The sequence below is a fragment of the Anopheles darlingi genome, chromosome 2 (assembly GCF_943734745.1).
Source record: "Anopheles darlingi chromosome 2, idAnoDarlMG_H_01, whole genome shotgun sequence".
Lineage (NCBI taxonomy): Eukaryota > Metazoa > Arthropoda > Insecta > Diptera > Culicidae > Anopheles > Anopheles darlingi.
This window is the reverse complement of record NC_064874.1, coordinates 29914577-29939402: the sequence shown is the minus strand read 5'-3', so window position 1 is coordinate 29939402 and position 24826 is coordinate 29914577. Positions and strand designations below refer to the sequence as shown.

Sequence of the window (24826 nt, the reverse complement as noted above, 5' to 3'; positions counted from 1 at the left end):
TATTTCAAACATTTGCTCGGGGTGCACCTACGAGAGGGAGCCGTAGGATGGGGGTTACAGAGTACGGCATTCGTAGTTTTTGCCGCGGTTTTGCAATTCCGTTTTATAATTTTGTTATCCTCCGTCCGACATCGCACGATTGTGCGCGGTTTTAACGGTCGGCTCAACACACCGATGCTGTAATAAACATGGACTTAATCGTCGTGTTGTGTGCAGCATCAATCGGGATGCATGGCTTAGTTTTTATCGGACCGAGTTTTTATCGGAACGAATAGCACGGACCGATCTACAATGAAACCCGTTGCATATCGTGCGCTAGAAATTCAATTATCAGCAAAGTTGGGCTCGGAATCGCATGCAATTGATTGAGTAATAGGAATATTGAATGGTGTACCGTGGCAAAAACAAAAACGTCATGCGCTGGATGTTTAAACTGCAAATTTCATACTTTGTGCCTTTGGTGGGTCATGGGAAACGGTATTGCAAAGCAAGGATCGTTGCATTACATAATAACCGGGTTTAGGAAGTCATTTGCACCGTTTTACGCGAACTGTAATGATTTTGCTTTAGGGGAAAGACTCATCACAATTTATTGCAAATATTTTATATCGAAGGTAACAAAATACTAACATGGAATCGTGGACATTGAATTCACGCAATTACGTTGGTTTTTAAATCGCCAAACCTATTTTTTACAAGTACGAAGGGCCTAATTTTAGGTATGATATCGATACCTTACCAAGCATGTTTTTACAGATACTACAATTAGTAGTAGTAAGTAGTTATTAAGTAAATTTTTTAAAGAAAGTAATAGTTAAAATTAAAAAGGATAGTAATTAAATAAACAGATTTGCTTTTTAGTAATTAAGCATTCCTAAATTGCATTCAATAAAAATATATAAATACATCAAACATCTTGTGCAATATCTGTAGCATTTTATGAATTCCTGAAATAACCACAAATTAAGAACATTTCCTGTCTCCTGTCACTACCGAAATGTCATCAAAGTGTAGAGATTGATTTAAAATTACCCCAATAACGCATTTATGCCCGACTTTGGTTCATAACCACCGATCGAGCAGCGCCGATGTTCATAACTAAAAAGAAATTATAAAGGTCAAGTTCATGGGTGGCATATCGCAGGTGCCACAACCGATCGGCACGCCGTACACGACGACAGAACCTTGCCCGACCGATAGACCGATCGCAACGAATCGGAAAAAACGAGGGACAAACCACAGAGCACTTTCACTACGACGACGCAACACACGGGACCCGGGGCACGACTCCCCGTCTCTACCGACTTTGCATGCCGGTCACGGGCTATGGCCCGGCGGGTTTCGCGACGCGCTCGCGCTCGTTCCAGCTATTTACCGTACACCACGTACCGCGAATTTGTCGCAGGCCCCAAAAACCAAAGCAACGCTTGCTGCTCCCTGGTAACGATCGGTAACGCGACGAACGCAATCGACGCACCCGGCTCCCGGCGGGTGAGTAATTTATTTCAATTTCTCACTCTCACTATGGTGCTGACGTGACCCGCGAGGGGCGGTGGGGGACAGGCGGATTACGGATTGAATGGTCACCGCAAAATGGTGCGTCTTGTTGTTGGTTGTGGCCTTTGCATTTTTATGTCCCCACCGGGCGATGCTCAATTGCATCGCAATGCGTCCGGTGCGGGAGTCGCACCGAGGAGTTCCCTCCCACTCCGTCACGACGGTATCATCAGTCGTCGTCATCGAAGGGCGACGTTCGATATAAAAGCAGATAGCAACGGGCGGATTGATGTCACTCGTTTGGTTTGGAAGCTCCGTGAATCCCGGAAGTGCGTGTGCCAGTTAACGAAAATATCCGCGACCCGCGACCCCCCCCTACGGTGCAGTGAAGCGATGAAAACCTTTTTGGTGAGTTCTGCTGATTCGAGCCGTCGGTCCGTCCGTTCGTCCGTCCTACCAGTGGGTTAGGGCTGCGTTCTGCAAATCAGAGGCAAAGCCATCAGCCTCCGCGTAGTCACGTGGTCACAGCTTTCAAACTGTGACACTCAAAAGTTGTTTTTCGGAAAGGAAATAGAATCAAATCGCAGCAAACGAACCGAGCAGCGGGAGGAAAAAAAAAAAGAAGCAGGCAAATGGAGCCCTTGGGAGTGAACGCTGAACGTGCAAAGTCCGTCCGTGTGTCCGTGCGTCAGTGTCAGCGTCGTGTGCATCGTGTTATTGGACCCGGCGTTTTTATGCCACCTCCTTTATTACCGTCAGGCCCGGCCAGTCATTCCTTTTAACGCCCCAAATAGAAGACGCCGTGCGCCGTGGCTGGCGACGGGAATTGAAAAACGTGCTGCGGCAGCAGGTTCTTTGCTTGGCACGAGCTAATCACGCGTTCACGCTGGAATAGCAATCGAACGTTATGGAGGAGAGGGGGATGAAGCGAACTCCGTGCTGTCCCCAAGCATCATTTCTAGCAAATTTCTTTCATCGTCGGCGAAATACGATTAACATTTTACTGATGTGCTTCGAAGAGAGCGTCGTCACCAGAGAGCGTGGGGGCTCGGCAAACTAATCGCGATAATTTGGATTTGATGATTGGAAGCATTATTGGAATCTACGGTACGATCCATTTCGGATGAAGTCATAAAGTGGGATCCAGGGGCGATTGAGTTGACCGTGAAATGGCACCACGACGTAAAAATGGTTCTCGATGTCAAATGGAAACGATGTTAAGGAATTGAATTGAAAAAAAACATCAAGTTTAAAGAACTTTTCGATATAACAAAGCTTTAGTCGAGTTTGCATGTTTGGGAATATTCGGATTATTTCGGAAACGTTTTGTTTTCCCGCAAGTATTCTAAACTGTTTCTGGACCTCTAACCGTCAACATCAAGGTCCGGGAGCTCCTCGAACACGCATGCCCCCTCCATGCGCCGTTCGTTATCGAAATGGAAACAGAAATCAAACCGAGAATCAACGCAGTTGCATCAACATGAATAAATAAGCGAGCAAACAAACAAACGAGCATAAAACATAGAAAACCGGCAACCGTGCCTGGTCAGACCGGAGCGACCGGAGTCTCGGGTGGAAGCGCGATAGGAACTGCGTACACACACACACCCATGGCCAGTGACGACGCCGACAACAACAACAGGAGCAACACAAAAAAATGGTCCAAAACATTCGAATCGAATTCGAGCGCGCAACACGACGGAATCAATTTCTAATTCCCGGCAATTGGCCAGGGGGTGGTGGCGAATGGGAGGTGAGGCCTACACGGTGATCGGAGCTCACGGTGTTTGGTCATTTAGGGCACGCTTCCTCGATCCCCATTCCCCGGTGAGCCCGGGATTGGTGAGTGACGAGAGATGGTCTGTGTTTATCGAAAAACATCATCATCCCCTGCTCGGCAGCTCGGTGGGGTTTTTGAGGGTGGTGGTCACGCCGATTCCGTCCGTTCGGACGGAACGGAACGGAATCTCGACCACGCACGGCCACGACCAGGCGCGCTTCGATGCGCTTTCGTCGTCGTCGTTGTCGTCGTCGATGAGCGCAACCGGACACAGCATGCCATGGCGCCACCGATACTAGGACACACACGCGCGCTCACACACACATCGACTCGTGACCTGAGCACCCACAGGACAGGATGCTGTTGGCCTTCGAAAACGTTGCAGTTGCGCTGGCGTGGGGTGGTAATCGTTTAAATCGGATCATTTTCATATAGATGAGGAACGGCTGTCGCGCCCTCGTCCTGGCTGTTGATGCTGGCACCGATGGACCGATGTGATGTGGTCTTCTGTAGCCACAGCACTCCATGCGCGCGTGTGTGTGTCTGTCTGTGGTCGAGTGAGGGAAGGAGGCAGAGGAAAAGAGAGAAATCGGGACGCAGAACGGATTGCTGCCTGTGGGTGCGTGATTGATGTGCCGATGCCGATGATCCTTTGCCTTGGCCGGCCGGCCGGCTCGGTGGCCGGAGCCAAATGCTTTTTATATGTAAATATGATGGCCATGATGTGTGAATAAAATGCACGATGGCCACGGTGGCAAGGACAAACAACATGTGGAATGTGGTCGTCGGTCCAGTCCCGGTCCTTATCGCGAGCATGTTACGCCGGAGGGGACGACGACCGCCGTTATGTTTTGTTCCAAAAACGGAAACACTTCTTCTTGGGGATACATTTAGATGTCCTTGCACGGTTTGGCGTTGCAATTTTCTCAATTACTTATCGATTCATCGTCGTCGCCGTCGCCATTTTAACTGTTCCGTGGTACTCGAACCAGCAAGTCACCAGGCATCGAGCAAAAAACCAAGCGACTTGGCTAACTGGTTGGCTGGTGCGGTTTTTCAGTCCAGTTCCAGCCCGTCCCTTTTTACTGTGACAGCAGGAATAAATCAAGCAATCGGAAATCCATTTGTGGTTGCGCCAAAAACCTTATGCTTCCGGCCGGGCTGGGATCTTTGGCGATTGATCATGCTCCACCGAAAGTCAAAGCCTGCGAGTGGCGAGGATTTATGGATCGGGGAGAGTCTTTAGCCTGTGGAACGGCGATAGAATGAATATCTTTTACTGCGAGCAAATATTCAATCGACAAAAAAAAATGGGTTCAACGCTTTACGTAAGCAATGCTGCTGTCGCGGGCACCGCGGGTATCACATGCTGCGAAGGTAAATATTGAACCAGCATTGATTGCAACTTCGTAATGAGATTGATGGAATGAGAGATTGCTCCCTTTCTGGCAGGCGGGTGATTAATTATGCTCTACGAATTACTTTTCTCCTCGCGTAATGACTGTGTCGCTCTGTTAATGATGCTGATGCAGTTGATCGTTTCGTCTGTTTGAAAGTCTCCCTGAACGATGCTATCGATGGTGCTGCACTGTAATATAATACTTTTTTTTTTCTGAGAAGTAAAAGTAATGAGCGAAACCACACTAGTAGTTTGCAAGCGGCGCGTTCTCTTCGCAGCTAACGAAGCGCTGTCATCAACCGTCGACATCAGATTCACATCGCGTTCTGATGCCTGACGGTTACTCTTTATATTATTTTTTTTGCTCAAATCGCTCGCTATAGATCGAAGACGATCGCTACTGAACACAGTAGGGTGAATTGAGGGTTGGGTGGGTTGGCTTCCGATTGACTCATCAACTTTTGATTGCAACCGCAATCAGAGCCCCGCACCGCTGCGCAAATGGCAATGGTTGGCGAAGGAAAATGTAGCTTCATAACTAAATTTGCGGGTAGAAATTGCAGCAAAACGAAAACAAATTTGCAAGGTGGTCATTGTGCCTGGCAGGGGTTTGTTCAACTTTTAAAATGTCTTCGGTGGCGGAGGCGCTTCGTTTTGACCCCTTTTTTCCATTTGAACCCACGACCCCCCAAAGCAAACTTCAAACGGATGAATGTTTTCCCAATCATCATTAGAAGTAGATTAGAGTTTGACAGAAAAGACATCAGGAGACAGTAGATGGTGTAGTATAGGAGGAGAGAGTAAGAAAGAGTGTGAGAGAGAGACAAAAAAACCGTTGATTAAATGTAGTAGATGCTTGGAGTGGGCCCCCGTTTTTTTTTCGTTCAAACCAAATGGTGCACGTGTCCACCCCGTGGTCCTAAGTCAACAGCTGCATCGCACGGTGTCTCGCGTGCCTCTCTGATAACCCGTGTGCCGGTACTATCATAAAAACATCCAATTGTTTCATTTCGCCATTCCACCACCGGAACAAAAAAATACAGACACACATTGACACTGGAGACTGGATGGGAGACCTTTCGCGGAACTGTGTCAACGACTATCTGGCCCCGGGCTCCGGCGTTCTCGAAACCACAAGCGGCTACCATCCCCCGGCCGGTGAGATGTTTGTCACCGATGCGGCTGCGGACAGACAATTATAAGCGTACGGCTCGGTAACCAATTTGGTCAACCGTGACCAACCAACCAGATCCGGCCAGGATGGGTTGAGCGGTCGGGAATGTCATTAAAATTTCACGCCTTCACACATTCACACGCACACGCACACGTACGGGGGAATCGGATGGAGGACGAAGGATTGTTGTTTTCCTCGTTCTTCGTGGGTTTTTTTTTATTTGTTGTTTTTTGCTTGCTTGGATTCTCTTCTCCACGTATCCATTGTTTCCGACGGTCTGGCCGGTCACGCACAGATCCGATGGGCAGGATATGTATGGCGGCCGAAATTAAGGGATCTGTCGGCCGACAGTTCCACTCGAAATGGACCGCTATTGGAGTGGTGAGTGTGTGTGTGTGTGTGTGTGTGTGGGATCAGCCATGCGGTTCAGGCATCAGATAAACTCCGGGTTAACCCAGAGGTCCCCCGGTTACCAGCGAGTACTGGATAGAGGAGATGGTTAACCGTTTACCAAGAACGCTCTTTTACTCTGTAACTCGTAATTGGTTCAAAGCTTGTTGATGTTGTTTGCAACCAATTTGCGATCGATGTTCTTCGATTATGTCGCTGAGTTAAGGTACCAGGAATCGGGTCTTTTGTCGCACAAATTGGATTCAAACTTAAACGGAACTAGTCAGCCAGTAAGTGGACAACACAGTGACCATAAATAGTTTGTAAGATTCTATTTTCGTCAAGTTTGTTTGCACGGGAACAAGAGGATAAAGATGATCGTTAACTAACTTTCAAGACAACCTCTCTCGACAAATACTTTACTGTTCCTCAGTTATTCATGCTTTCCATGGCCAAGGCAAAACAGTGCAGACAGACCTTGCGCTGCTTGTTAAACGCTCTCTCGGCCCAAAGTGAGGACGTACTCTTATCCAACACATCATCGTGCTCTGTAACAGGCAACCTGTGGTCACGCATTCACTATCCTGAGCTTGTCCTGAAAGCCATCAGTGCTTTACACTTCAAGTGGTCTGTCTCAACGGCTTGACACTTCGGAGCACTACCGCGGACACTAAGCGCGGATGAGATTTATGCTACTACGCTTCCAGCCTCTTCCATCTCGACCGCATTTATTGTTCGCGAAAGCATCAGCATCCGACCGGGAAGAAAAGCGAGCGAAAGTTTTTTTTCCTCTCCCCCTCCCACGAACATCAAGGCGTGAAACGTGCCCCTTGCCTTCGGTGCCACGGATGGAGTGACAGCGAGCGCCCGGCCCGGTTGTTTCGCTTTCTTCGGTTCGCGCCTATACTGTTGGGACGTTGGAGTGCCGCGGTGGGTAATAAATTTCATTTCGGAAAACCATTTTTCCACCCATCGAGCCCGACACGCGCCGGGGTGCCATTGTTACGACGGTGACGGGGCGGCAAACCAATCAATTGAAGCAGCTCCCTCCGTTCCCGTTCCTCTGTCCTGTTTCCTGGGCGCAAAGTTGGTTAACAGCGGGGACGGGATTAAATCCTGAAACGCTGATCGTAGCAGCCTCGGCGTGTTGTTCCCTTTTCCCGGTTTGCCCACGGTTTGCCCATCAATCCAAGACGGCGCTGGTGGACGAACCGTGCAGCCATTTTTCTTTTCCGGCAGACACATTTAAATAAATATCGAACACCGTTCCTTTTCGCGGAGATTCCAAAGGTCACGGTGGGATAAGACGCGCCGGAACCGAAGAACGGGGCTGGCAAACTTCCGGCCATTTTTCTTCGCCTTCCCTTTCGGGGGTGGGGGTATGCTTCGCCCACGTGGCAGCGCGGCTCATCTTTGCTTCGGATTCGCCAAAGTCCGAAGCTTCGCCTCCCATTTGCATGGGTTCTGGGTCCAGGTCCAGGGGGGGACGGTAAATAAAGGCCGGATACCCAAAGCGTAGCCTCATTTCCGGGAAGCTTTCAGCTCGATCAAACACTCCCACCGCGGGTGTTCCTGGTTTTCCTTTTGTGGGGATCTGCTTTATGCGCCCGATTCGGCTGAAAATCAACCGATTGAAAGTGACAATTTCGTTACAGTCACTGATTAGTAGCAAAGGTAGCCGGGTAAGAGGGAAATGAAAGGATTTTCACAGGGGATTTGGATCGGATTTGGTCGGACGGGACCGGAACCGTGGCTCTATCGGGCTATCGAAAGCACCGAGGATTAAGAGGTGAACAGGAGAAGCCGGAAAGCCGAAGCCATGCCCGTGCCGACGATCGATCGATAATTTTTTTTTTGCTTTTCTTTCCACCGTTGTGAACTTTTGCTTTTTCAAAACAAAAATCGCCTTTCGTCCTTTTCCCGCCTCCTCAATATGGTCTGGCTGTGTGAATGGCGAGTATTTTATGACTCTCCGGACCCGCCACACCACACGCCACCGTTCGGCTTTTGGTGACACATTTCCGCGCCGCAATTATGTGCCTCGAGTTTACTGTCGACTTTAATTTTTATGGTCCTTTCAATTTTGCCCTTTTTCGGTGTCTTTATGTTCGGGGGTCTTTCGGCGGAGCAGTACCCATCGACAGGACTTGGTCGCCGTCGGTTGCTTCAGTATTTTGCGCCAAAACGATGGAGGAGAGGTCGGAATGGGATTAATGTGCTGCGTTTAATTCGGTGTAAATTACTAAACAGAAGCTAGCAAGTACATTTGTTTCAGTGTTTAATTTCCACTCGAGAAACAAACAGCCGTAATCCAGCTTCGAAGCAAACGTTCGTGCTGTTGCTTAAAAGAGTTGATGAATGATAAACCTTGTTTTTCGGATGCTTTTCGTCGGAAGAATTCTTTGTAAATTTCATTCTATGATTGTATTCCTTATATTTAATCAGAAGGATACATCAATAATCTGTTATTGAAAGGATTTTGTTTAAATTTGTAGAAAACTTAGTTAGTATTGTAACTATTGTCATTTCTCTTAATTTGATCAAATGAAACGCACCGCTACTCAATCGACAACCAGGAAACAATAGTTACGGTAATCCATGAGTGATTATCAAATCGCCAACTATTTTGTCCGTCCAAAATTATGCACCCAAACGGTGGAACTTGGGTTCCGTGAGCTGCTCTACCGTTTGTGGGGAACTCCCGCAAAAAGTCCATCACTTTATCTCGATAATTCCATTTAGCGCCAAATCAATGGAAACTAATGTGAAGCGAAACGCGTTGGCGGGGGAAGGCGAAGCAAATTTCGAAACTTCCGGTACGTTGCAACGCGAACAGGGATTAAATTACCATCGGCACCAGCCAGCGGCAACGGCTGGCTAATGATGCACCAACGTCAGAAAACAACCGCCACGGAAGTGCACCAACAATGTGCCAACAATTCGCCACCCCCCGTGGACTGCAAATCTCCATTTTGCTGCCACGCCACGCGCGCTCGTGTGTTGTGTTCCTTTCGCTGGCCACGCGAATGCATTAATCCAGCCCGCGGCCCGCAGCCAACCGGACAATGACAACATAACCGAGACACACGACACGTAATATCGCGACCGCGACGGTACCTCGTCCGGACAACAACGAACGAACACAAAAGTGCATCCGAGCGATCGGGGTGGATGTTGCACCGATGGAAAGGCGGACCCCCCCCCCCCCCCCAACCGGTCGCGGATGCTACGATCCGCCACTTGCATTTCAAATCAAGCCGCACGTTCCACTCCTCGACAACAACAACACACTCTGTTGCAATAATGCGAAACGATTTTACAATGGATCGTCCGGACCGGGACACCAGAGGCAGGCAGTCAGATGGTGGGGGGGGGGGGGGGGTATTGGACGGTTTACGGTTTTGTGATGATGGCCGAAAAACCTCCCGGCGTCGTGGCCACCAACGACGTCGATGGCAACGGGATATCGGTCGGACACGATCGTCACCGGGCGCATTAATTGGGTTCGCTTATCGATGGGATGCAGCCCGGCACCAGTGTTGGGCTAGTGGGCTGTACTGGTCTGGAAGCTAGCTAGCAGGAAGCTTCAAACGCTTCAGATTGGCAACTGGAAGTGGCGTCTGACCGAAGCATCGCCATCGTCATCGTCGGTAAACAGTGCATAATGCAAATTTCCCAAAAAGCCACCCCGCTAACGGCGGCTGTAGCTGTAGGGCTGCCATGTTGGGCGCCATGTTTTTGCTATCTTTTTGTGGATTGTAGCAGCGAGTCCCACGAGCGTTCTCACTGCGAGTGTGTGTGTGGGACAGGTCTTTGTCGATTAAAACAAAATGGAACCGCACGGTGCAGATTGGGAGGGGGATTTTGTGCAGGGAGCTGGAGTCCCGGAGGAATGACGGCATACAACCGAAACTGACAGGTGTTTTACTGAGAAGCGCACATCGCACAGACCCCGGGTTGGGTCAGGGGTTTCGTGGTGCGCATTACGCGTGGAAAACACATACTAAATGTAGAGACCGAGAGAGAGGTGAGGTGATCCGGAAGATAGCTCCCCGGGATGGCTTCGTTATCGGATGTAGCTTGTCGGATGTATCGCCTGGTGACACAGGTATAGAGAAGCGGTTTCCACTGCGAACGGAACTGATGGCGGAGGGTACATTTGACGTTGGTACCGAGAATGCTTCAATGTTTCGCCATTTTGTCGTGGTAAACAGTGACAGGCAGCCAGGCGGATACTCGACGCTCGTTGACATTAATTCGTTTTTCGTGCATTCTTCTGCACTGTTGATAGATCGATCTTTACCGCGTGGTGGCTACCCCCCCAAGCGAATACAGCGAGCTCACAAAGATAGTAAACAAATGGAAACTAATTGCAAGTGAATCGTTGGAGGAGGAGAAAGCCTCCCACAGACGTTCATTTTATCCATCAGATTGTGCTCAATAAGATGATCGTTAGTGGACTCATCCGGGAAATCCGGATAGATCCACGGATTTTGACTGATTTGGATTTTGTTTGACTTCGATTCTTTTGTTCTACTACGCGAACTGAACGTCTATGTGTTAGGCGTGCAGACAACGCATGACATACTACGAGTATGAAGGTTAAAATGAACGTCTATTGGAGTTATGAATCTGTCTAACAAAGTAAAATGTAAACAAACTAAAGTAAATGATACCGAAAAGGGTAAAACATGTGAACTAATCTGGAACAAATGATTTCACAACGCAGCTCGCCGAACCGTGAATTATGGTTCGCGAAACACAGTTCCACTCGAAACCATCCACTCGGCTCAGGAACGCATTCCATTGTTAGGAGCTTCACGCACTGACGCTTCTTTTGTTCTTTCGCCCTTCCTTCGTCCTGTTTGCCCCACAGATCCTGTTCGCGTGCGGCGTCTGCTGCGTACTCGCTAGACCGGAACCGGAACCACCGCGTGGTCGCATCGTGACGCCCGCCAAGCAGCAGCAACTGCCACAGTACGAGTACGGTGCCCCGAAGCCCGAGTATGGTGCGCCGCCGGCGGAAGAGTACGGTCCACCGGTCGCTCCGCCGACCGTTTACGGACCGCCAGCCCACGAGTACGGACCACCGCCGAAGCTGATCACCAAGAATGTGTACGTCCACGTGCCACCGGAGGAACCGACCGAGATCATCCACAGTCCGGTGCTGCAGGCGCCCATCCCGAAGAAGCACTATAAGATCATCTTCATCAAGGCACCGGCCCCACCGGCACCGATCAAGCAGGTGATACCACCGCAGCCACAGGACGAGCATAAGACGCTCGTGTACGTGCTGGTGAAGAAACCGGAAGATCCGGCCCCGATCGAGATCCCGGTGCAGGAAACCACCGAACCGAACAAACCGGAAGTGTACTTCATCAAATACAAGCAGAACGAGAAGGAACCACCGAAGCAGTACGGACCGCCGCCACCGGCCCCGAGCTACGGACCACCGTCCGGGCCCGCCCGGTACCAGAAGTTCTAGGTACCAGAAGGTTCACTCATTTAGGTGTGTTTGTGAGGGTGAGCGCTGCTGTGGCTATGGCCCCTTTGTTACTTATTGTTGTTAGCGAGCTAAGACCTTTTTACTGTAAACATGATTTTGAATAAGGTGTTGTTTCATCTTGCGCGGTTTTATGACGAAACATTCTCACAATGCTCTCTCTCGAACCCTTTTCCTGGGGGGCTATGGAAAGGGCGAGAGAGAGAGAGAGAAGGGACGGAGGGCTGTGGTTCACGTTCCAGAACGAGATCGATTCGGGGTGGAAGGGAGTTTTGAATGAAATAAATATCTCATCTTTCGCTCTCTTGTATCTACTGACAGCATCCCTTACACTCAATTAGACATCCGACATCTGCGGTTGCCTTCGATCCGATTGTACGACTCCCATTCATTGACATGTTCGACATGGTCCTTCCATTTCCAGCACCCTTACACACCGAGGAAAATCCCACAGATACCAGCTTTCACCCTTAACACACGGTCGGTCGTCCATCACACACGCATTATGTTGCTCAAATCCCCACAGAGTCCGAGAAGGGTGAAAGAGAGTGATTTGTGCCGTACTGGGATTGTTTGTATTCTATTACACTCATGGTGGGGCCCGTTGACTGTCCCACTGTCCCACTGTCCCCTGACCGGTAATATCAACGGAACGACATTACTCGACAACACGCGCTGAACGCAGGGAAAAGGGATCGTCCTTTCAAGGGCAATGTATCGAAGCAGGCCACGGTAGGAAAACTAAAAAAACAAGAAGAAGGAAACTACTCGGTAAATATTGACCTTCTATCTACTTCAAGTTCCCTTGCCAGGAATGAAGACACTCGCGCCCTGGCTACACCTGGATAAATGGTATGCGCCCGACAACAGTCAGATGGTGTCGATGGGGTCCGTTACGGGCGCCGCAGCGAAGGAACACAAATACACAAAAAGAAAACCTACATTAGTGTGTCGATCACACGGATTCCCGTGATAAGGAGAAACGATTTGTTGAGTGCAAATAGAGCGTAATAGGATTTCACCCTTCATTCCTCGTATTCCTCCTTTATGGAGCGTCTGCTTGTGGTGTGTGTGTGTGTGTCTGTTTGTCTGGTTCTTGCTAGTTGGAGCAAGAAGGCAATACAAAAAAAGGAAGAGAGTAATAAAAAAGGTGAAATAACTCGTCCGAGAGTATCTCATGCCGTCATCGCTTCATGCATGCGAGATTACACGGCCATCGAGTAGTATCAGAGCGGGCTCTGTGGGAGTGTCACGAGGTCGAATTTCGCCCAAAATAAGGTTATGTTTACTTCCTCGGAACCGGTCAGGAATTTCTCATTTCGACACACGTGGCTCACAGGAAACGCGCGAGAAAAAAACGCAGATGACAACGACATCGACATGATATAAGCGGGAAGGATTTCTCGTTGTGCTGTTTGTAGTAGGTGAACGTTTAGAGAGCTATGCAAAATTAAAAAAGTTTTTTGTACTTGTGTCAAGTAGTAGTGAACGAGTGATTACTAGAATTTTCTTGTAGATGAAGTATTAGTAATCTCAAGTCATAAAATCATTTAATTGATTCTATGACTACTATTTATTAATATCGTACCTTTTACTTATGTTTCATAAACGGCTGACCCGAAAAAACCTTAGTTTTGACGCTATAAACCTCAGTTTAAACCAGAAAATGTTCTTTAGATAAAACTAGCATGACCCAGCGTGCGTCGCTACGCTTAAAAGAGGATGGTTATTTGAAATTAGATGTTTTTTGAGTTGTTGCTTTGTGTGTGATGATTGTTGTTAATATTTGCTGAGGATTTTACATTGGTTACATGAACACCAACCATGGTTCTGAGCTTATTTTTGAATTTCATGGAATGGCCAGCGAGGAGAATTACTAAACTATCATCAGCATTTAATACTTGGCTGAAACGCTTCTGTTTTGTGCGCAAAGGATCGGCAGGGCTCGAGCTCAGATTTCTTTTCTTTGAGATTTGGGTGCTATGCCTTCGGAAGGGAGTCACCTCGTTTTTAGAAGACTTTTGGCGTCGCAAAGAATTTAACCGAAAAGAGGAATTTTCTCTTCAGATTGCCCTTTATTCGCAAATACCCTGCCCTTTTACACCCCGGATCGGCCGGTGTCCCTCTTCGGAGCATAAATCCCATAACGGCTCATTTCTCCCATAACTGTGTTGAGCTCCTAATGCTACCACCTGGAGTTAGGACCCCGCGCAAAAGCCCTCATGGAAATGTTAATGAGGTGTTAGTAATGTGTGTGTGTACATTTTGAATTTTTATACATAATTTTTTTATCTTTGATGAAATTTCGAAAATTCGAATTGTGTATATTGCCCCAGTATGCTTAAACCGGTTTTAGCTAAGCCTTCTAGGATAAAATTCTCATCAATTAAATTAATTCGCGCTGTCAACGCTCCCTGGCGCTCAGTATTGCAACTACTATTCGGTGATTTAGTGGATTTTCAAAAAATCATTAAAAAATAACTGTTTGAGCTAGGGCTATGAAAATTTGAGAGTATTAGTTTTTTTGTATGAAAAATCTAAGAAAAATATCAAATCAAAGGTTAACAGAAAGTTACGGAAAATAATTTTTCTATTTTTTGAATAACTTAAGTAATGAGAATGAAATATAGTTTACATCCGATTCTGATACCTACAGAAGATACACACAAAGTTTGGTTTGAATCGGTTCAGCCGTTTCGGAGGAGTTTGGACACAAAAAAATGTGACACGAGATTTTTATATATATAGATGGGTAGCGACGAGCATATTAAAATGAAATATTTTAAAACGTTTCTTCTTTTTTTAGTCCAGCTGGAAACGTTATATCCCGCAACGCGCAAACCGCCAAAACAGTAGACGGTTCCTTCACTCAACTTTGACGATAATTGTTCATTAACCAGGGCAATTATCAACCAGTCAAGACGGGATTAACGCTCCGCGCCAGATCATGATGGACGTTAAATCATTATCAAACCGGTAGGAAATGGAAGGTCATTACGAACCGGATAAAAAATGGTCTCCGGACGGTGGCCACCAGGAAAAGCACTATCCAGGCAGCGCTAGGAAGCAGCGCCCTCGGTTTCACCGGAATCCGGACCAATAGAGAGAGAGACCGGAGACTATTAATTACCGTGGAATTATGCTCGGTTGTATAAAGCAATGCCATAAATAAAAAAAGCGTCGTTGTCGTCCGACGGTGTGGTTCCCACGGTTGTTCCCAAGGTGGCAAGTGCCGGCGCACCAGGTATCGTCGTACGTACTCACCGTCATACTGTTTAGCAGGAACGTTATCGTGGCGCCCGGCTTCGATGGTGGTGTCGAGCAGTTAGCCCTTAGTATATCACCCGGGTCGTACTTCGTGTGCTCGGTCCACAGTGTCGGCGGTGAGTGGGGCAGCTCTGGAAAGGAAGAACCAAACGGAAAAAAATCGTTAGAACACACTCACACACAGGTTTTAGTACAGCAGGTGTTTAGAACAACAACAATCCAGGGCTGCACGCCATCACCCAGGGCAACGGTGGCTTGTTTGGGGCGCATAACAAACGTGTCTCGTCGTGTCGAAGGTGAAGTAGGCGTGCAGCCGTTTACGACAGACCGTTACTCTCCAGTATCGTCGGAGCGTGCTGAATGGACGTGCCCCAGTCGTAGTCCCGGATGGCGAAGATGGTGCTACTACAGGAAATCTACTGTCCGGAGCAGATCGTAATACCGGAAAATTTTCATCTCACACTCAAGCAGTACGCCAAGGGTAAGCGAACCGCCAGCCGTCGGCGACGGGAGGAAATGCACCAGCCACCTTCCCCTCCTCCTCGCCCTCTACCACTACCAACTCTCTCCACTGCCGGTGGTTTTCCCATTTCATAGCCGTCATTCGAACGCAACCGTTTGATTTATTGCGCTGGTCCGCCGCCTACTTCCGATGTCTGGCGCTGAGTGTACCGCCACCGGTCAAGATCCGTTACGAACCGGTTGCGCGTCACGGTGCCTTCACTGCCGGTGCGCTGCGTGTACTAATCGATCAGGTAATTATCCCGGTAACTCTCGCGTGGAAAGTTGCTCTTTAGTGTCGACGGTGGACGGTTGCGGTGCTTGAGCGATGATGTTATTCCCCCCCGGGAGGAACAGAGAAGACCATAAGCAGAACATAAGCACTGACCGGCGATGCATTATGGCGAAGCCCCAGCGCCTTTTTGCGCCTCATTAATGCATGCGTTACGCACTGCGCAATGCTCCGCGGACCGAATTGTTAATTAATCGATCTGGTAGCCCACGACGTGTGATATCTGGCAAACTCTCTGAACAACTTTTGCACCGCTCCTCCACCGTGCTGGAACGATCGTGTTCTCGTACACAATGGCTACTCGATCAATTTGTCAGCATCTCGATTCGCTTCATTTCGGGTGTGTTGCCTCCGTTTCCTCACTGGCCAACTGTGGTATGGCAAAAGACCATAGCACTCCACCGCAATCGAGTAACCTCTGAAGTGGTCCATCGTTTGCCTCCCCTCCCCGGGGAGGGGAGGACGCCTTCTTGCCGAAAACCGCTTCGGACATTCTAAATCACACAACACAACGGCTGATTAAGTTTCCATTCTACCGAAGTCGGTCGTTCTGGTCGGTTCCGGTGGCTCACGGTAAAGTGGCATTGGTTGACCACCCATAAGACCACCGCAAGAGACCGGTAGGAGGAAGAGGGAGACCGACACACAGACCGACAGATCTTACGTTACTGCAGCCACAGTGAGCTTGCGGCAAGGAAGATGCAAAACTAGTTCTCGAGGATGATGCTAGACGTAGACGACCGGTCGTGTTGGCCAGTAATGGTTTGTCGTACATCGTCTGCCGTCTCCTGCCTGGCCTCGGTCCTGCTAGCTGCAACCTGTGTCCGTTTGCTGAGCGCAGGCAAGTTTCATTTTATTCGTTTTCTTATATATTGCTTCTGTCTTCCCTCGGCAGCTCGGCAAAGGCTACTACGTGCAGAAAAAGATACTGCTGGAGAAGTGGGAAGGTTTATGTCTGCCGGAAGTAAGAAACTGTGTTTTGTTTTCCATTTTTTCCCACCCTCTCCTTCCTCTTGTTCCCCAAACCCCCCGAAACTACCTTCTGCGAGAGAACTTAACTGTTCACCGTTGCTCTGCATCCCTATACATTGCTATGTTTAACATTGTGCTTTTGGAACTCTGGACGCCCTTCCTGCCTGTCCTTCCATCCCCGACTACGATGACGATGCGGACATGGTCCGGGAACGCGGTACGTCGGCACACAGGAAGACTTATTGAATGTCCTGTCGTTGGTGCGCATGCTGAATTGGTCCCAGCTACACTGGTTAAAGATTGTTGGCGTGTTCATCGGTCTTCTGAGCAAGGTAAGCGTAGAGGGGGTGACCGTGCGGTCGGGCGTGGGTTTGGGGCGCTCTGTCCCTTAATGGTACCGATGACACTCCATTACCTACCGAGCAACACTGAACACACTGCTCGGTTCTCTTCCGTCTTCCGTGCATCTCGGGATACAGAAACTGAGCTCAACCGCAGAAATGATCTGTGAGATGTTAACCGAAGATCCGGACGGTGGTGCGGCATCCGTACCGCTTTGGATGTTCCGTGAGTGCTTCGTTGTCGTGGCCGATTTGGACTGTGGTACCGTGCAATCGTTCATCAACGGACGGAAGGTTCTGTAAGTCAATCTTTGGGTCCGGCGGTGGAGATGTACTGTTTCTAACATTGTTACTCCGATTGTCTTGTTTACTTGTCCTCAGCGATGAAGATACTGGTGCCCTGGAGGAGGAACAGCTACCACCGGCACTGCCCAAAGTGTTGTCAACAATTTCATTTAAAAATGCCATCATCGACAAGTATCGTACCATGGTCGAGGTGAGGCAGAATGAAACATGATCCTTTCGGAATGTTGCCTCGCCGTGATGTAAACGATGTTTGTTCGTATCTTTCAGCAGCAGGGGCAGCAGCAGCACGGCAGCGAGGTGTATTCCGGTTCGGAAAGCGACGAGAATGGTCATCTCAGTGCCGTGCCGTCGAGGTTGGAATCGGATTTTAAGTTCTTTGGCGACGACTCGAACGTTTACGAGGTGCTGCGGAGCTCTCCCGACTTTGCCGGTGTGCTGCAGCTACTGAGAAAGCTGCACAAAGTGGGCCCCGAGGCGTGTCTCAGCCAGACCAGTCTGACCGAGGCCCAGCTCGCCCGAACCCGCGAACGCTCCCGGCAGATCGAGGAGCTGAAGCCAACGGTCAGCCTGGAGGAGTACCGACGGTTGAAGGAGCAGGAACGGTTGGAGCTACTGAAGGAGATGGGACCACCGTGGTTGCTGCTGTATCTGTTCTCCCGGGACTGCTGCAAGGAGAAATCGTTCAATTACGTCGAAAAATCGGAGCTCGCCGAAGCAGAAGAATCGGCTTCCGCGTACTCGCCCGAAAGTGGCTCCGACGACGAGGGTGGCCTAGGCGTCGGGCTGGGTGGAGGACCCCTAGGAGGTCAGCAACGGCGCAAATCAAGCTACTCGATGCCGGCCACCATGCGGGCAAGGTTGAGCGTCAGTTCGCACTCGGCCGCCATCATCTCGAACGAGATACTCTCCAAAATCGTGTGCAGCATCGACCAGGCCATCGAGGATGGTGAGTGCGAGCTGGCGCTTGGCTCGATTTCCAGCTTCCTGGAGCGGAAGTGCACCAGCGAGGAGTTCATTGCGCCCGCAGACCACGAGAAGCTACAATCCTTTCTGCAGGAGGCCGAACAGCGGGAGCTGGCCGTGAAGGATCTGAACGAGCTGTACAATTTCTTCGTCAGCGAAAGCTTCAAGAGCGGACTGCAAGAGGGCCGGCCGGCCGAGAACACGAAGGAGATATTCCACATCTTTGGCGAGAGCGGTATCGAGGTCGATGCGAATCTGCTCGAAGCGAAAATATCGGACAATATGATACTGGGCCTGGTCGCACCGGAAGTGGCACCCGGGGACGAGCAACCGACCGAACCGAAGCCGGTGACCACATCGGACGCCGGACATGAACAGGAGGAGGAGGAGGAGGCTGCTATCGTTGAGCAGTTCGTTCCTGCGCTGCTACTACCGGATCCGGCCGGATCGACCGAGACGCCGATCGAGCCAGCGGAGAGCCAGGGCGAAGAGGCCACTCAAACCGAACCGATCGAAATCGCCTGTTTGCAGCGTAACCGGAATCTGCCGAAGGTGGCGCGAAAGGAGGAGTGCATTGCGTACAAGTGTAAACTTTCGGCCATGCCGGGCATCGGGCCACCGCTGAGCGCCGAGGTCCGAGATGCATTCCTCGACCATCTATCGGTGCGTGGGGCGGACCAGCAGGGGTTGATCTATCCACGCAATTTCCGGGAGCCGTCCTGTCCCAAAATTGATTGAACGACAGCAGGCACCAAGGGGGGGGGGGGGGGGGGCGTTTGGGTGGGCAGTAACGTGAACGCGGTGGCTAGAGGCCGTCGCCATCAGCCCTTTGAGCAAAAGAGAGTTTTGGGCGTGTGCCTGTCTCTCTCTCCCTGTGTGTGTATGTGTGTTTTGGCATGTTGAATCATCATTTATCAAAAGCGTATCTATTATGCAGCGCGCATTATCTCCCAGGACATCGTTATTCATTTTGAGCTTGGTTTGGTTTCGGTTGGCGGTTTCGGCCTCTGTCGACGACGCCCGTTCGACGCTTCTCCATCGCCAACCATCTTGCTCCCACCGATGAAAGAAGAACCGGGCGTACCATGTGAACGGGCCGGGGCTCGCGACCACGAGGAAAAAGGAGTCTCGCACAGCAGGAATCCAATCAAATCCTGACCAAAGGGACGCGAGCAAATGCATGCCGGCGGCGATTCGGTCCTCGCGGAACACGAAATACGGAACCACATTTATCACATCATTATTCACATGTAAATGACGTTTTCCATTTCACCAACACGAGAGCAGGAGCAGCAGAAGGTTGCGAATGGTCGGAGCAGGTCGGTTCGTATCAGGATACGGAGCTCCCCCTTCTGCCGCCGGTGATGAATGAAGCGCCCTGGCCAGCCTTTTACGCGTCCGTTGAGGATTGCAGAGCTTTGGGTTTCGCTAGAGGGTTCTGTTCGATTTGTTTATTTAGCGAATGGGACGGGGTCATATTTGTTTACTACTTCGTTACGTTACCGCAAAACGAGCCTCCCGGAGAAAGGGACAACAGTGTGGATTTCCGGCATCGAGAAGCTCTGGATGCAGCAACCAAATCGAAACCAACAAATATTGATTCTTTTCCAGCAGCATGTAGTCGCTACCGGAATACCCTCAGCGCACAAACAGTGCTCTCTGTCTGTTGTACCAGGAAAAGAATGAATTTAAAACGTGTTAACGTGAATGCTTACTCGCGTTAAGCGAAGGAAGCAAAATGGACGTACCGAGTACTACGATGGCGTGGTCGGCACCATGGATTTAATGTGCGAACCAGAATCTAGAAAAGATTTAAATTATGTCCGCTAAGCAGAAGCCACAGTAGGAGCAGGAGGCAGCGGCGGCGGGCTTGTAGCAGAAAACAATAGTTGGCGCGTATAGCATCGGAGCGGCATTGTGCGTTACACAAGGATATAACTTTTTAACCTCACAAAGGCACCATTTAAATTAACCTAACAATAGGACCGGCTGAACATGGAGAAGACACTGGCTTTTGTGCATGGGATGGCATCGTACAATGGGCGAAAAAAGAATTATCATTCCAGCGTACCAGTGTAGGGATGGCGCACAGGAACTGCGGGAGGTGGTATTGGGGGCAGCGACGTTCGCAGCTCTCGTAGAACAGGAGAAATGTAGCATCTAATTGGGTGGAAGTTATGATGTCGATAAGCATCGTGGCGCGCAACACACGAAAAACCCCGGCGAAAGCCGACCGACCGACCGTCCGTCCGTCTGTCCACCCCACCGCGTACCGGCTTATGCAGGCCGGAACGGAAGTGAGATACAGGGAAACTTTTCTTTGATAAATGGTGTATTTCATAGCGTTTTTTTTTTTACAGGATAACAGAGAGAATAAAAAGTTTTCGAAACAAATCAAACCGCGGTCCCCGGTTGGCCGAGAAAGATGGGAATGTAGTGGTCCATTCTGGTGCGATATTTCTGGGCGATGCACTCGGCAATCCAGAGGATGTTGCGGTGCTCCTGTTCGCGCAACCGAAGGTAGGAGTAGAAGACACCGAAGTGGAACTGCTGCATCAGGCTGCGCACATGTAGCTTCACCTCGTGCGCGCTGAACCGATCCTCGAGCGTCCGGCCGTCCGGGTTCCGCTCGGCATCCTCGAATATGGCCGCGTACTCGGCGCAACAGCTGGCGGCTGCCTTGGTCTGCACGTAATCCGTCGCCCGTACCAGTGCCGCTAGACCATCGGGATGTAACCGACCGCAGCGTGGATACAGGCGGGCGCAAACGTCCTTCGTTAGCAGCGTATCGAAGGCATTGATCGTTACAATGATGGCACGCCGATCCGCTTCGAAGCCCAGTATGTCGCACATCACGCTAGCGGTCGTGGCACCGATCCGGCCACAGAACGCATGGAACGCCTCAAGGTACGCCCTTTGGACCTTGTTGCGCAGCACCTCCACATTGACTTCGTCCAATTCCTGCACGGACAGATGGTCGGCAAAGAAGGGAGCGACGGGTGTGTCGATCAGGATCGCGTAGTACAGATCGGTGAGCGTAGAGGCGACGGGCAGCGCGCCCATCTGCTCGAACTGACCGAGCGGATGGCACTTCGAGATGAGTTCGGCGATGGATCGATGATGGAGCGTTCCGGTGATGAGCAGGATGATGTTATCGATCATGTAGCCGTACGTGATGTAGTCCAGAAAGGTGGACAGTGGCCCGACCGAGTGGTTGCGCAGATAGCGAAACTCAATCACCAGCTTCTCGCGTAGCCGCTCCGCTATAATGCCGGTCGAGAGCGGGGATGCGTCGTCGGCGAGAAAGTTGCCGTAATCCGTACCTTGCAGATGCAGTTTCAGATCGTCGAGCGTTTCGCACTGCATCAGGTTGAGGTAGTCGGATTGCTTGAGAATGCCACCTACAAATCCACGGCAGAGGCCTTCCAGGTAGCCGTTATCAATGTTGAACATAAATCCAGCCATTTTTCTGTTCCAACACCCTTTGCTCTTTTTTCACCGACTCGTCACGGTCACGATTGCGCGGTTCCAAGGCACACTTTGATGAAAAGTTGCCTTTAAATTACAGCCACAGGGTGATTCGTCGGCAAACATTTTGCAATAAGGACTTGTCAATCGCAGGTCCCGCGGTAAACGCGCTATGTCTAGCCGCTGCTGCAGACTGAATACTATTCGAGGAAAATGATGGCGGCGACTAATGATGTGGAGAAATAACGCTGAGTTAGCAATCGCATGGAGCTACAGCGAACTCTATGGTAATTGAAATGTTGGCTGATGTATTCTCTCCACTCGTTCGTTGCTTTATCCTTTTATGTTAGTCTGGAACCAACTTGAGCGCATCGACCTTCTGAGAACCGCGCCTAGAAGATGAACCCAGTAAGGCAGTGTGTCTCATGCTACTGCAAAACCCATCACCGGCCGTTGGTGCGAGCGAAGAAAATGATAAATTATGCTGCTGTTGATAAATTAACGAGAACGATTTAAAATACATTTGCGTCGGGACCGATTTCGTACCGGTGGCCATCATCAGGATGCTGCTGCTGCTGCTGCTGCTCGTGGCCATCGGCAAAGGCAAAAGGGGTTTGATAGACGGGATGAATTCAAAGTCGTCCACGCGAGCCTGTCAGCGTCTCTCTCTCTCTCTCTCTCACCCTCTTTCTATGTATACGCGCTGCGCCGGTGAAGCGGGAAAATGGATGCTTTCAAATCACAAAACCGAAAGCAGCACCAAACCCCCGAATGAAATCCGTGGCCGGGCGGAATGAAATATGTGCCTGCCTTTGAACGGAGGCACGCAAGGCAAGGTAGTCGGGAGGGGGTCGTGTGAACGGAGGACACGAATCTCATGAATGATGCGTTTCCACCCCTTTCTCGAGCGGCGCTTTGCCATGCGGCGTGCCATTGCCAGCCCGTAATTGATCGCTGGAAAGGCGCCTTTTGCCTTCGCCATCGCCGACCTAGTAAGACGTAAACGAGGGAATTGATCCAACGGAAGTGGATCGCTTGTGCATGGCAGCCGCAGTTCGTAGCCGGTGCCTGACGGTGGCAACGGCGACGGCGACGGCGAAACTCAACCAAACGAAGGCAATTTATTAAGCAAAGGAAGTGCACTTCATTTTGTGTCCTCCTACCAGGTCACTTCCGTTTCTTGCTACCGAGCAGCAGCAGCAGCAGCAGGAAAAGCGTTGCCCCTACCTAGTCTGCTACCTTCAAAGCGAAGTCAGAGTCGAAGTCAAAACTACATTCGTTAGCGCGTAGCACAAGGTCGAACCGTCGTCGGAGGAAGAAACCAAAGGAAGGAAACCGAATGCTTGAGTATGAACGCCAACCGTGCAGCCGTCGTGTTGATCATTTGAAAGCTGCTCTCGTTCTGGTGACATCGTTAGAGAAGGTTGGTCACAACCGTACGATCCTCTGCCCAGCCCTCCCCCGCCCTCCTCCCATCCTTTTTGGGGAATAATTTTTCTTACATTCCGTCCACTTCTTTGCGCTAATGTACCGACTGTGAACGACTCGAGGAAAGGAGAAAAAGGAGGTGGTGGGGGGAGAAAAACAAGAGAAGACAGCAAACAGCAATTCAAAATGCATCGCTGCTCATGCTGATGCTGCGCAGGTACGGTGCCCGGTGTCCTTTGGACAAGTCCATTCCATTTGATGTACGACCGGAACGATGCCCAGGCCGCTCCGTGCACGATGAACGACGTTGGGGCGCGCGTGCTGGAAATTAATTAATGGTTTATTTCGAGTCCCTCGAGTAAGCAAATGGGACATTAAGACTCGAGGAAGACAGCCAGCAAACGCAACAAACGGGAAATCATATGCTGTGGCGTGATGTTAATAAGAATTCACGGTGCCTCACGGTTTCGTTGTGCTTCCTCTGCATAGCTAGCTACATTGCTGCCATTTGGTTAGGATTTTGTGGATGAATCTTGTACTTAATGGGTTTTCATGTTTGGGATGAAAATCCAAAGGTTTTGTCGATATTTTATCCGCAAGAAAAATCAAACCTCATCCTGGAGCGATAAAAAACGCTCAGCCTTAGTTATCGCTTCGGTCATCCACGGTCATCTGGTCAAAGGCGAAGGAAAATGCAATGAACCGAAAATGCAATTAAAAGTTGTTCCCTATTTTCATCTACTTCGTTGAAAAGTGTGTGTGTGTTTTTTGTTCTTTCTAATTATTGGTATTTGTTTTAAATTGACGTCTTAGCCAGCATCATCCGGTCGATAGAGGACCGTGGACAGTGGAAGAGGAAACAAGAAAATTAAAGTTGTGAAAACCCACAAATCACCGACAGAAGGAAATCGGAAATCGTGCACAACCACACAACTATCTTCTAAAGTTCATCCCAGGGAACGGAACGCAGTCCACGCGGTTCTTAAACGTGAAACATAAAATGTAGTGAATGTTTAAATGATTTCTTAGAGATCGAATAGAATTGCCATATGAAATTTAGGCGATGGCTTCGCTTTGTTAATTACGGTATCGCTCTAGCAGTGTATTAACGGCATTTGATGCAACACATAGACAGGAAATTATTTTTTTATCTAGCAATCAGGGATTAATCAGATAAGGCTTTCGTTCGGTGTTATCAGTAACGCACACCATGAGTCACGATGTAAATCGATGCTACCGGTTTGCAAGTCGATAATCTGGGGCGGTCCGGTGCGGATACACTTACCCACGACCGTCAGCACGTTCGTTGCCACGCCGGTGTAGAACGAGGGTGCATCGGCTGTGACCTCGCAGGTGAAGTTCCCGGACAGGTTGAAGCCAACGTTGCGCAGCGTAACGTGTGTTGCATTGGAGACCGTCATCTGGAATATGAAGGGGGAGGAGAGATAGAAACTTCGTTTATCAATTGCAACTTATTGTGCAACTAAGAGAGGTGCTTTCATTATTCTATTTTTATTTTTAAGACTTGAATGCACTCGATGGACA

The 24826-nt window shown here is 49.7% G+C and overlaps 5 protein-coding genes across 5 annotated transcripts in view; 2 read left to right on the top strand and 3 right to left on the bottom strand.

Annotated features, from left to right (window-relative positions):
• The window catches only part of LOC125949769 (26S proteasome non-ATPase regulatory subunit 8), a 594091-nt gene that overhangs the window by 255140 nt on the left and 314125 nt on the right, over positions 1–24826 (bottom strand). The window lies entirely within an intron of this gene.
• The window catches only part of LOC125959169 (uncharacterized), a 112335-nt gene that overhangs the window by 51379 nt on the left and 36130 nt on the right, over positions 1–24826 (bottom strand). Inside the window, exons 4-5 of the mRNA XM_049691979.1 lie at positions 24567–24702; positions 15008–15141 (exon numbers count right to left, since the gene is read on the bottom strand). Coding sequence (XP_049547936.1) covers positions 15008–15141; positions 24567–24702 — 270 coding nt within the window. The remainder of the gene's footprint in view (positions 1–15007; positions 15142–24566; positions 24703–24826) is intronic.
• LOC125949773 (uncharacterized) lies at positions 1882–11949 on the top strand. The gene is made up of 2 exons (XM_049677110.1): positions 1882–1905; positions 11117–11949. The coding sequence occupies exons 1-2, from the start codon at positions 1891–1893 to the stop codon at positions 11723–11725; spliced, it is 624 nt and encodes a 207-aa protein (XP_049533067.1). The 5' UTR covers positions 1882–1890; the 3' UTR covers positions 11726–11949.
• Positions 15407–19123, top strand: LOC125949725 (uncharacterized). Its single transcript, XM_049677041.1, has 7 exons — positions 15407–15491; positions 15608–15765; positions 16699–16767; positions 17009–17107; positions 17255–17415; positions 17498–17612; positions 17693–19123. The coding sequence occupies exons 1-7, from the start codon at positions 15407–15409 to the stop codon at positions 19121–19123; spliced, it is 2118 nt and encodes a 705-aa protein (XP_049532998.1).
• LOC125949757 (V-type proton ATPase subunit d-like) lies at positions 20780–21850 on the bottom strand. Its single transcript, XM_049677082.1, has one exon. It carries the CDS (start codon positions 21848–21850, stop codon positions 20780–20782), a length of 1071 nt encoding a protein of 356 aa, XP_049533039.1.